Raw genomic sequence first — 13,250 nt, 5'->3', positions numbered from 1 at the left:
CTGTTTCGGATTCCTCTAGCGCCAGGTTAACCGGTTGGTCCGCGTTTGTAGTGGAGTCGACGGTCCGGCATAGCACGGGGGCGTCGTCTACCTGTGACTCGCGTTCCGTCGCGAACGTCTCGTAGTGAAGCGGTGGGCGTTCGGGTAGAATCGTGTTCGATGGGTCTAGCCTTTCGCTGCATAAGCTATTCTCCAAAACGGCTAGCATATCGCTTTTCGTCGTGGGTCCATTTAGCTGTCTATAAGCGCACTCGCGCAATAGTTGCCGACGGTTCATCTGAGACAAAGTTTTACCTGACATAGTGGACGTTCTTTACCGTATTTTGCGAAAATGAACAAAAATTAATAAATAAAACGCAAGCGCTTGTTTGTTTTTGTTATTCGGAAATACGTTATCGTCGGTCGCAAGAATACGCGCTATGTGTTCGCGTATGAACGTCAACAACGTCGGCCGCTTGTATTATTATTGTTGTTGTTGTGATACTGTTGTAGTATAGCCAAGACAAAATAGATAGGTATTTCAACAACTTTGTGATACGCAACCCACTCTTCATCCCATCTATAGCTGGTTCTATAGCCGAATATTTGTATGGTCATTTTCCATAAATATAGTGATATTATGATCATTTATGCATTAATATTTAATACAGTGGACCCCCGGTAATCCGGCCCCTGGTTAATCCGGANTTGCGAAAATGAACAAAAATTAATAAATAAAACGCAAGCGCTTGTTTGTTTTTGTTATTCGGAAATACGTTATCGTCGGTCGCGAGAATACGCGCTATGTGTTCGCGAATGAACGTCAACAACGTCGGCCGCTTGTATTATTATTTAGTTGTTGTGATACTGTTGTAGTATAGCCAAGACAAAATAGATAGGTATTTCAACAACTTTGTGATACGCAACCCACTCTTCATCCCATCTATAGCTGGTTCTATAGCCGAATATTTGTATGGTCATTTTCCATAAATATAGTGATATTATGATCATTTATGCGTTAATATTTAATACAGTGGACCCCCGGTAATCCGGCCCCTGGTTAATCCGGCGCCCCTTGTAATCCGACATGTCTATTATTATTGGGTATTTTTTTTACAATCTTCGCTAATGTAGATAATGCATGATTGAACAGGTTACAATTGTGCCATCACTATTGTGCTCAAAGTATAGATTCTTTGTGTACTGTTTATTCATTGTGTATTACGTATACGTACCTAGTAAATTATGTCGTCACAAGCCCAGAAGCGAAAGCACAAAACACTGACAATTAAAAAAAAATGTGATATTTTAGACCGTTTAAATCGTAATGAATCTTTTAGTAGTTTAGCAAGTGAATATGGCGTAGGCCGATCTACAATTTATGATATTAAAAAAAATCATGAGAAGATTAAAAACTTCGTATCAACTACTGACTGTGGGCCAGGCAAGAGACAGATACTCAAGAAAGCTGAACATCCAGAAGTGGAAGAAGCTTTGGACATGTGGTTTCTTCAGGAAAGAAATAGGCATGCTCCAATTTCGGGACCCATGTTGGCCATGAAAGCTAAGTTTTTTTATAAGGAAATTATAAAAAAAGATGATTTTGTGGCTAGCAAGGGATGGTTAGAACATTTTAAAAGTCGTCATGGCATACGTTTAATGACTATAACAGGAGAGAAACTTTCTAATGATGCTACCTGCATAGAGCCATTTAAATTAAGATTTTTGCAAAAGGTGAAAGATTTAAATCTTAACCCATCACAAGTGTACAATGCAGACGAATCAGGACTTTTTTGGCGTGTGATACCAAACAAAACTTTAGTTTCCTTTAACGAAAAATCCGTACCTGGGCTAAAGTAAAGAGTGTGTAACCATACTACCATGTGCAAATGCTGCGGGTACACACGCGCTAAAAATGGTTGTCGTTGGAAAATCGAATAAACCATGTGATTCAAAAACATTGATTTGCCTGTACATTATTATGGTCAAAAAAGTGCGTGGATGACAAAAGACCTTTTCAAGAAGTCGTTTGATGAATGATTTGTACTTCACACCAGAGCCTATCAAGACCAAATCTTATCTTTGGATTTGTGATTTTCCGGATTACAAGGTACCCTTTTGTTAAAATTTCCGGACTATAGGAGGTCTTAGGGAATACTCTATAATCCGACAAATTCGATAGTTCGACACGACCTGCAAAACGTTTGTCAGATTACTGGGGCTCCACTGTATTGTGCAAAAATAATTTGTAGCGTATAGAGGAACAATGAAAAATTATGTATATAATATACTTAATATTTAGAAGTGCTTTCATTGCATTAAATGATATATAATTTGCTTCACATTAATGTTACTTTTTTTTTTTATAAAGCCAAGAGGTGGGTTTGTCGNGAACAATGAAAAATTATGTATATAATATACTTAATATTTAGAAGTGCTTTCATTGCATTAAATGATATATAATTTGCTTCACACTAATGTTACTTTTTTTTTTTATAAAGCCAAGAGGTGGGTTTGTCGGCACAGTATCCTAAGGCGAACTGGCCTAATGTTATTTGGTAATTTAATTTTACTTATTACATACATTTATTTATTAAGTAAATTTTTGACAAATTAACTGATTATTTAAATTATTTAGCCTTATATAAGTTCTTGTTCTAACTAAATATTCTACCACTTCTTTGGGTATATTGTACTCTCCATTATTTAACATTAATTTGTTTGTTAATGTTGTAAAAATTTTAGGAGCTTTTGACAGATTGTCACCATGCAGACTTCTGAAATATATTTCTAATTGCTTCATTGCTCGCATTAGGTTGTCTGGTGGAATTTTTAATTGGCCTCTTGATATTTGATTAGTCCAACATTTTTTTTCTTCTGCATCTAAATCTATCAAATCTGGATATTTATTTGAGAACCGATTAGCTACATAACCTGCCATAAATTCTACACATCTCTTTCTATTTCATCAAATGGTTCTTCAATGTCCAACTAAAAAAAAATGTAAGTATTTGTTGTTTATGGTTCATTAAATATTTTTAGCTTATATATACTTCAAATTGTTCTAGCAAGTTAAAATTTGATTTTGGAATATCTGTTTCCTTTACACAAATACTGCGGTTTTTTGAATCAACAGTATCATTAGAGATATCTTTGGACAATTCTGAACTATTGAATAATTCTGATGTGATACATTCTGAATTATTCAACAGACTATCTTCATAACCATCTTCTGTATTGGTATTTTCAGTGAATACTAAGTGAGAATGCTTACCTAATACATACCACCTTAAACTAGAAAATGTATTAAATTATAAGTGATACCTTGTAATCTTACTCAACATAAAAACAAATAAATTCTAATTAGTATTTAAAATCCAATGCAGTTATATTGTTGCTTGCACTTCCGGACATTCTTTTTAGGAAACTAAATAAATTTTCTAATATATCTTGATTAAGTTTCCTAGTCATGATATATTGAAGACCGTATAAGTTTCTTACATCTAATAGTAAATTTTTTAAGGATGAATTGGTAACCAAAATTCCTACAAAGTAGTTTGAATTAATATAGCGTGAAAATAATGTATGTATATTTTTATAGTCTAAAATTTGAATAAACAATTTTAAAATGACTTAAGTATTTTACCCTTTTGAAAAGGTAGTAAAGTTGTCTTTTTAAAAACTCTCATTGATTTGATAAAACTATTCATTTTATTAAGTGAATCATTGTGATATGTTTCGTCTAAGCCATAAATTTTTACTCCTTTATCAAATTTATGTTGAGTATTTAGTAGGTCAAACCAGTTATTGATAAGTAAAACAATTTCTGAAGCCTGTTTTAGAACAATAATTTTTAGCCATGCATACATTTATACAGAAATCCAAAATGTAAAAAATTCTGAATAAATATTTAATTTACTTCTTTCCAGTTATATTTTTCAAATAATTTTTTTTCTCCGCCATATTCAATAGCTTTAGATACTGAATTAGATAATAACTGTGCTGCTAATTGAACCTTCATTCGGCCTGTCCCTTCAACTAATAAATGTTTATTGTTCAATTTATGAGCCAATTTAAAATCGTATCTAGAGTTCAACATAAATAATTCTTCAAAAATATTTTTCCCTATAAATTTTCCATTGGAAAGTATAAAACCTCTAAAATAATTATTTAATAAGTATTATTATAGAGATTATTTTATAAACAAATTAGATACTTGTCAATTAAATGATTTCATGCTAATTTTAAGAGATGTGGGACATCTGCGAAAACATGAATGTTTTAGTTTGAGATAGGATGTTTAAAAGAAGTATTATTTATGGATATATCTAAAGTTTTCCATAACTTGATGAACCCATATCACTAATTATCGCTTTGACATTAAATCCAGAAAAATGCAGTTGTTGAATAATTTTGTATAACAAATCTTTAGTCATTGGAGTATCATAACCATACATAATTGGTTGTTTCCAATTACCTACTAACCCTATACATTGGATAATTTGATTAAATTAAGTATAGGAGTACACTTCTTATATAACCATTATGTTATCATATTTATTTTATGTACCTCGAGCTATAACTGTTTGGACACACTTATGGGGTCCAATAACCCGTTCATTTTTTTTTGTCAAAACAAATTCTACTTGAAATATAGGTTTTATCAAAACAAATTACAGTTAATTTGTCAGCTATGCTTATAAGTTCTCCTTTATTAAAAGTAGATTATAAAAGTTCAATATATTANTCTCCTTTATTAAAAGTTAAATATATTCTTAAATAAGTCATTATTAAAAATACATTTTTATAAATATTACATTCGTAAAGATACCTTTAGATTTCATCAATGATAAAACACTAGTCAATATTCCTTCATCAACTAAAAATTTTAGTGCCCAAGTTGGTAAAGTAGATAACCTTTTTACTATTATATTGAAGGCTTTCTTTATTCTGTAGATAATAATATACTATTAATTTTATTATACTTTGTACTCCATTATTTTGTAACTATAGAGTTATCATAGATGTATATTTGTGACTTTGTTTATAACATTTTAAATTAGGAGCCCCTACATTTTTTTTTCGCACCGGAGCCCTTAGAGTTCAACAATCGGCACTGTAAATATATTATAAATGTGTGTATTATTCTTGGAATAATATATTATTTTCTATTTCACTCTTTAAACTCTCTTCGAGAGGTTTAACTTCAAGGTCTTGAAAAAGGTTAACTTTGTATTTTTCTGTACATTTAACACAACAAGAACACATGATTTTTCTCTAAAAAGTCAATTTTGTTATATAAAAAATTGAACTTAATTGATGAATGATTTAAAAATAAATGATGTTTAAATGTAATAGTTACACAGAGAATTTTCCAGCTGAAGTAATTACTACAGATTCATTAAATGAATGTTTTTTTTGGAGGAGTAATGTACTCCTTAAGAGGAAAAACGTGATTCTTGCTATGTAAACTTATAAGTATAATTTATTATTTAGAGTAATTTAATTTATAATTGAGTATGTAAAATACATGATGTATTTGTGTAATTTAGAAATAATATTTCATGAATATAATAGTTTTTTAAACTTATTTTAAAGGTAAAGGAATAGCTTTTCGTTTTAAAACTTTCCTATCCTTATTATTAGAATAAATTGCATAATTATCATTTGTAAAATGCAATGAACAAACAATAGCTAAATGAAATTAAACAAGCTCATAATAAACAGCTAAATATAAATATAACGATGAAATAATAGTGTAATTTATTTAGGATTCTGAAAAAAATATGACAATGTTAATTAACAGTTACTTGTTTTTACCAGAAAATTTATTGGTTTTTTAGTTATTTGGCCTAATCTTATTTGTTTTTCCCAGAATTTTCTTAAGACTGGATCTTTTGGAAATCGATGCAAGGTTATTTTTTTATTTTTAACCAATGATTTTTTTTTACTACCGCTAGTACAACCAAAAAACTCACAAACAGGTATTTTGTCATCAAAAATATAATTTTGAGTAAAAGTATGTAAGTATATCAAGTTTTCAAAATATTTTAAGACACTTAAAATAAACGCTGTTCATTTTATTTAATATACCCATGCCGTGAAATATAATCATTTCATATCAAATAATTTGTAAATTGATCATTTTTGTTGATATTGTAGTATAAATAGATATCACAATAGATTGATATCAATCAATAATAGTAAAAGGTAAAGGTATCATAAAAAACAATACAAAATATTAAAGTTGCTGTCAAGTATTTGATTTAAAGAATTGTATTTTGGCGGGCAAACCTATGCCCAATGAAATGAGGCGAACTATTACTAAGGGTGAGAAGGGCGGGATGCGTCAAACGGTCCAAAACTCGTTTGTTGCTGACATACCTATCTATTTTGTCATGAGTATAGCACTAAGATAATGGGTTTTGTATGGGAATGATGTTATTATAATCTTTATGATTTCGAAGGTCGGAAATAATAATACAAACGGTTTTATGGGACCCGGTTGTTAAATGCTAAATCGAACGCGTTGATCTGGGAGTCTATTTTTGAATCGTCCGTTCGTTGAACGGACACGTTCCTCGAACGGTCACGATCGTCGAACGGACACGTTCCTCGAAATACGTTCAACGAACGGACACGTTTCTCGAACGGACACGTTTCTCGAACGGTCACGTTCGTCAAACGGATTCTATTGTTCCATTAGGTATACGGCGTTCTAGGTATTGTTCGATGAACATTTCTGTTTTACGATTGTTTGCAATTTATTGTAATAACATAAATAAATATTTTGAAAATTAAATTCATACAGCTTGATTTTTAATATTTTAATATTTATTTTTAATTAATATAATACTTTTTAATAACAATAATTTATTACTAATACATACATTTATAATTTGCTAATTGAATTTATTTGATGTGAATTTATTCTAAGTAATTCGCTAAAACTATATAAATAATTTAATTACACAAATTCTAACAAAAATGTATTTACAATTGCATACAAGTTAAATTAAAAATGATTAATACACTTTAAAACAACAATACTTAAATTTTCGAAAATAAAGTGTTACATATATTTTATATAATTTTATTTTATTTATTCATTTTAAGATTAATTGATATAATTTATAAATTATGTTACATATAAATAAATAATACATTTAATAAGATTTTAGTTCTTAATTGGAAAAAATGACACCCTAGGTCACGATCTACTCCTAAATACGCCACTGTTTTGAAAAGTTGTTAACATAACAAACATATAATTTCATGAATAATTTTCACAAAAAACTTAAGGTAAATTTTCAAAATATGGTTTATTACGAGGTGTAAGGATGCAACCAACAAAATAGTTGTTACACGTATTACGAGTTTTAATTAATATTACTGAGTAATCATAATATATTATGTTTCAATTTATTTAACATATTAACTGAAAAATGGAAATTAATTTATAATAGTGAATATAATATTTTAATATTTTGTACTTTTTTTTTAGACAACGTAATATTTAAACCATAAATATTAATTTTTTCTACACGTGTTCAAACAATAGGGATAAAAAATGTTGAGTTAATATACATGTATAATACACAAGGGTTTACAAATACAGGTAGCTAATTGGTTTTTTATGACATGGATATTAACAGGTACAGAGCATTGATATTATCAATGGTTTGGTTGGGTTTCATGTTATGATAGTAGTTACTATCAATATCATGGTTGTAACGAGTAACGGGAAATCAGGGTTCGATTCTNTTGTAACGAATAACGGGAAATCAGGGTTCGATTCCGGGGAGGGAGTCTATGAAACGGCTACCACACCCAAGGAAAGCAGCAGGTGCGTAAATTACCCACTCCCGGAACATGGAGGTAGTGACGAAAAATGACGATACGGGAATCATCCCTCGTAATCGGAATGAATACTTTATATTTCTTAATTAGAATAAATCATGTTAATATATACATTTTAATAGTAATTATAATATACAGGGTGATTTTTTTATCATAACCCACTCAATTACTTGCAGAATAATAATAATTTAAACATTTTTTTTTTTATTATCTTTAGTTACACATTATTCTTGAATTTTTAACTATGTAATACTTTTTAAGTTCATCCCTTATGCCTTGGAGGGGGGTCAACTTTGTTTTTTTAAATGGTAACAGATATTTTTAATTTAATAAAATGTTTGAGGTTTTAATTCAATAATAAATGGCATTTGAATTTTTAATAAAACTCAATTTGTTTATTAGATATAAACATTTAAAGTTTCAATTTTTTGAGTTAATATATAGGTATAATACACAAGGGATTACAAATACAGGTAGCTAATTGGTTTTTTATGACATTGCTGTCTCAGTCACGGATTGTTTATTATCAATTATGATTATCAATAGATATACTTTCTGTATTGTCAGTTAGTGTATTTATAAACTCATAACAATTTGCCTTACTACAATTGATAATAACAATGCTGTGTACCTGCTAATATCGATGTTATAAAAATCCAATTAGCTACCTTTATTTACAATCCCATGTATATTATACATGTATATTAACTCAAAAAATTGAAACTTTAAATGTTTATATCTAATAAGCTAATAAAGTTATATTAAAAATTCAAATGCCATTTACTATTAAATTAAAAACTCAAACATTTTATTAAATTAAAAATATGTGTTACCATTTAAAAAAACAAAGTTGACCCCCCTCCAAGGCATAAGGGATGAACTTAAAAAGTATTACATAGTTAAAAATTCAAGAATAATGTGTAACTAAAGATAATAAAAAAAAAAAAATGTTTATATTATTATTATTCTGCAAGTAATTGAGTGGGTTATGATAAAAAAATCACCCTGTATATACAAATAATGCGACTTAAGTACGTAAACGTATCATGCACTAGGTATAACCGTATTTTGTGGGCGGGCGGTCGGGTCGGACTAACGTTATACCTGAGGTATAAACGGTGGTAGGAATATATAAATATATATACGTAAGGCGCATTAGACGCGGGCGGTATTGGTCAGTCAAAATAAAAATTTGTTTATATATATATATATAATATTGATGACAAGCACATGTGTACGGGTACGATAACTAAAAATAAATTTTTATAGGAATAGTGTGCCGTCGTGTGGTGAGCGAGGCGTGGGGAGGGGTGAATGCGTTATGACAGTCTAGTCTAGACGACGGAATATGCGATAACGGTGGCGTTTGGAGAGTTACAAACATACATACAGGTGAAACTAATATAAGCGTGTTAAAAATACGTGGATTCAATGTGTTACAATGTATGGCTAATCTCTTATCGAAAATTCCAGAAAAATTATATCATATCATTTATATCAATAAATATTATCCTTTGTAATCGGAATGAATACACTCTATATCTTTTAATGAGAATAAAGCGTGTTAATATATATTTTTAATAGTAATTAGAATATATATATTTATACAAGTAAAGCGACTTAAGTACGTAAACGTATTATGCACGAGGTATAGCTGGGTTTTGTGAGCGGGCGGAGCGCGGGGGAACGTTGTACGCGAGGCATATGCGGCGGCTGTAGGAATATATATACAGGGTGTTCAGTAAGTCAGGAAACGGGTTTCTAATGTTCTCATTGTTACAAACAATGTTGTAAAACTAACATGCACTAGGTATAACCTTGTTTTGTGGGCGGGGGGAACGTTATATCTAAGGTACAAATAACGGCAGCGGCGGTAGGAATATACAAATATATATACGTAAGGTGCATTACACGCGGGCGGTATTGGTAAGTCAATTAAAAATTTTTTCTATATATATATATATATAATTGATTACAGGCACGCGTGTACAGGTACGAAAACCAAAAATATAAAATTATACAGGATTAGTTTTGCAGGCGTGTGGTGAGCAGGGTGGGGTGAAAGCGTTACGACAGTCTAGTCTCAAGGTTATAGACGACGCGACACGTGCGCGTGGAAAGTTACGCACAACTCACAAACACCATACATGTGAAATTAATATAAACTTGTTAAAATAGCTAAGTGAAATTCTACAATTGTTGCGCTATCGACAATTTACTATAACCGAGTGGGGAATTCACTGCTGTCACCAGGGCCGTCCTTACAATTTGCGAGGCCCGAGTCAAAAATGAACATTTTTTTTTTTTGCTCATCAATAGTCAGAGTACCAGGCTAGTACCTAGGGCCAAATAATGTTATATCAACAAAACATAGATAACAACCATAGATCAGAAAGACGATTTTGTGTCATAGATATCCTTAAATAATTTTTTATGATTTTTAACTTGGAGAAACTTCTCTCTGCGCTTGCTGTGGTTATCGGAAGGGTCAATAATATTCTCAATGCAATAGAAATGTTTGGAAATGAGCCACATGTTGTTTCTATTAAATTAAGACATTCTATAGAAGTCATTTGTTTGTTCAAAATTCTACAAAAAATTTTTAATTCGTCAAAAAGTTCAATACCATTTATATCATTATTTTCACCATCTTTTAATAAAATTTCTAAATCCATACAATGTTTTCTTAACGTTTCTTCGTCAAATGTTTTTAAATTTTCAATATTATATAAAAATCCAAAATATTCTGAATGATGAGATAGTTGTTCAAAACGTTTATTAATTTATAAGATTGCTTGATCTATTACGGCTAAAAAATAATCATCGTAAAATGTTTGCTCAGCTGAATTTAGACGTGCATCTTTGCTTTCATAATTGAACTGCCTAACTTTTTTTTTAATTCTAGATTGTTTAAAAACTGCTTGAATATCAAGGCCTTCACATAAATTTTGCGCAATTTTTTTTGACGACTCAAACCCTTCATTTCTAAAATTATAAAAAAAATCTTTAAGACCACTTAATAACTGTACAGCATTACTCAATTCCATATTTTTGCTCTGAAGACTCTTACTAACTTTATTTATAGCAGATAACAGTTCATACCAAATAACAACACTTAAAATAAAGTCATAACAAAATTCATAGTTTGCTAATGACGAGCTTTCACTTTTTATTTTAGGATCCTTCGTTGATTCACTAATTTCTATTAAAGCGTCATGTACTTGGCATAATTGAAAACGGATAGGCTTAACCGATTCGACCCGAGATTCCCATCTAGTATCTGACATTGGTTTTAGTGTAAAATCTGAAACGTATTTGAGAAGAATAGTCCATCTTTCAGTAGAGGCAGCAAAAATTCTTTGAATTACCCCAAAAAATTTCATAGCAGCTGGTACGGATGATGCCATATCTCCGAGAAGTAAATTAAGGCTGTGAGCAGTGCACGGAACAAAAAAAGCTCTTGGGTTTTCAGAAAGGATTCTTGACTGCATTCCTTGATGATGACCTATCATATTCGCCCCGTTGTCATACGCTTGGCCACGACAATTATTTAAATCTATATTCATTAGTTTCAATTGTGCTTTTATTTCCTCTGTTAAATTCAAGCCAGTCTTACTTGTAGTATGAATGAAACATATAAAATATTCATTTATTTCATATTTGAAAATTTTCGAAATTTCTATAACGCGCAATAAAAATGTAAGCTACTCCTTGTGACCTTTATCAGGAGTTCCGTCCAATAAAATTGTGAAATATTTACTTTGTCTTACTCGATTTATTATTTCATCACGTATTTTTGTGGCAATAATATTAATAGTAATATTGTCTAACAATAATTTTTGTTCGTTATTTTCAATGTTAACTTGACTACTACTTCCGGCAACACAATCATTTTGATCTTTTTTTAAAAATTTACATAAAGAGTTTTTTAAAAGTTTATCCTGCTCTTTTTGAACATTTTTAAGTTTTCGCTTTTCAGCACCACTTTTAAATTTTCGATATTTATCACGTAATGGGCCACTCATTTTATTTTGGTAACCGATATTTAAGCTCCAACGACCACGAAAAACGAACACATACTAAAAATTACCTGTACAAACAGTTTGTTATTTTGGTGAATAAATGGTTTTATTATTTTGACTATTTTTCTACGAAATTCGTCGATTAAAATAACATGCCTTGCCTAATCGCGTATCTCGAGTGTATGTGCATATGCGAGTTGAGTGAAAAATGAACATGGGGAAATTAGTAAACCAATTGATCTATATATATAATCCATATAAATTTAATACAATATTTCGACGTTTACCTTTATAATGTTTGAAATTGTATTTCAAATGTATTACTTCTCTTTAAATAGCAGCTTTTTTTAAATATACAAATTAAAAAAATATAATCACAAGAACTAATTAATTTTAAATGAAATTGCCAAGTAATACTCTACTTTTTTTTTTTGAAGTGCGAGAAGTTGCGAGAAGTGGCGGGAAGTTTACATCATCTGGTGCAAGTAGGAAAATTTTCTCAATGACCTTTTTTTTTACTCATCTTTCTCCAGGTCTGGTATTTTTGTGCGAGACTCTAAAAGCGCGAGGCCCAGGGCCTAGGCCCTGCTTGCCCCCCCCCCCTAAGGATGGCCCTGGCTGTCACCAGCAAGCTATGACTGAAATAACTCGCAGCACAGGGTGGCTAAGTACACCTAGCTGTCTCTTATATGAAAAATAAAATAAAATAAAGACAAGTCAGCAAATGGTTTTCTTACCTTTTTATAAAGTTACTCCGGTTTTGAATCCTTGCCGGGGAGCCAGTTGACACGACTTACGTCGCAAAAATGTGGTCGACACTGGTTATGAGGGTAGAGACCCGTGGGCCGTTTATTAAATGAGCGACAACAGGTTATTTTAACAAAAAATAAAACAAACCGAAAAGATAAACACAATAATGAAAATCTTTGCTTAATATCGCGGCATTTTCGCTGGCGTCGACGACGCGATGTCCGGCGTGATCTTTGGGCGACAAAAGCTTAGCAGCGTTGTATGCGACGGTGCGCGGGTGTGTATCGGTTGGTCGACGTTGTCGTTTTCACAACGGGAGGAAGACTCTCGCACCATTTGCGGCGGGTCGTCGTCAGCCGTGCGGCATTTGCTGGACTTTGCACCGTAGCGTATAACACGCGGTGTTGGTCAGTCAAATACCCATAGTAGGGTGACGGGTAATAAAGGTGACGCGAGTCGCGGGGCAATCGTGTATAACGAAGCGACGCGGGCCGTGTCAAAATAGAAAATATAATGTCACGATTGAAGTGTTTTCAATTATAACTTTTTAGTGATTTTTGTCGGTACATTTTTTAAAAAAAATCTGAATATCAACACTATTAGCTTCGATGCGAAGCTGAGAAGGTATTGGTTTTACTA

The 13,250-nt window shown here is 31.2% G+C and overlaps 2 protein-coding genes and 1 long non-coding RNA gene across 3 annotated transcripts; 2 read left to right on the top strand and 1 right to left on the bottom strand.

Annotated features, from left to right (window-relative positions):
- The first annotated feature begins 1,224 nt into the window (after positions 1–1,224).
- LOC126902047 (jerky protein homolog-like) lies at positions 1,225–1,839 on the top strand. The gene has a single exon (XM_050679069.1). The coding sequence runs from the start codon at positions 1,225–1,227 to the stop codon at positions 1,837–1,839; it is 615 nt and encodes a 204-aa protein (XP_050535026.1).
- A 581-nt stretch (positions 1,840–2,420) lies between these two features.
- LOC126902766 (uncharacterized) lies at positions 2,421–3,336 on the top strand. Its single transcript, XR_007703314.1, has 3 exons — positions 2,421–2,537; positions 2,725–2,982; positions 3,048–3,336. It is a non-coding gene; the product is annotated as an uncharacterized LOC126902766 (long non-coding RNA).
- A 7,286-nt stretch (positions 3,337–10,622) lies between these two features.
- On the bottom strand, positions 10,623–11,351 carry LOC126902046 (uncharacterized). Its single transcript, XM_050679068.1, has one exon. The coding sequence runs from the start codon at positions 11,349–11,351 to the stop codon at positions 10,623–10,625; it is 729 nt and encodes a 242-aa protein (XP_050535025.1).
- Between the last annotated feature and the right edge of the window lie 1,899 nt (positions 11,352–13,250).

Source organism: Daktulosphaira vitifoliae, unplaced genomic scaffold (assembly GCF_025091365.1).
Source record: "Daktulosphaira vitifoliae isolate Bord-2020 unplaced genomic scaffold, ASM2509136v1 Scaffold_3, whole genome shotgun sequence".
NCBI classification, from domain to species: Eukaryota; Metazoa; Arthropoda; class Insecta; order Hemiptera; family Phylloxeridae; genus Daktulosphaira; species Daktulosphaira vitifoliae.
The sequence above is the reverse complement of the archived record's forward strand: the minus strand, read 5'-3'. Positions and strand labels throughout refer to the sequence as shown.

What these genes read in the sequence shown, in the direction of transcription:
- LOC126902047 (XM_050679069.1), top strand. Translation starts at nt 1,225, where the DNA reads ATGTCGTCACAAGCCCAGAAGCGAAAGCACAAAACACTGACAATTAAA.
- LOC126902046 (XM_050679068.1), bottom strand. Translation starts at nt 11,351, where the DNA reads ATGATAGGTCATCATCAAGGAATGCAGTCAAGAATCCTTTCTGAAAAC.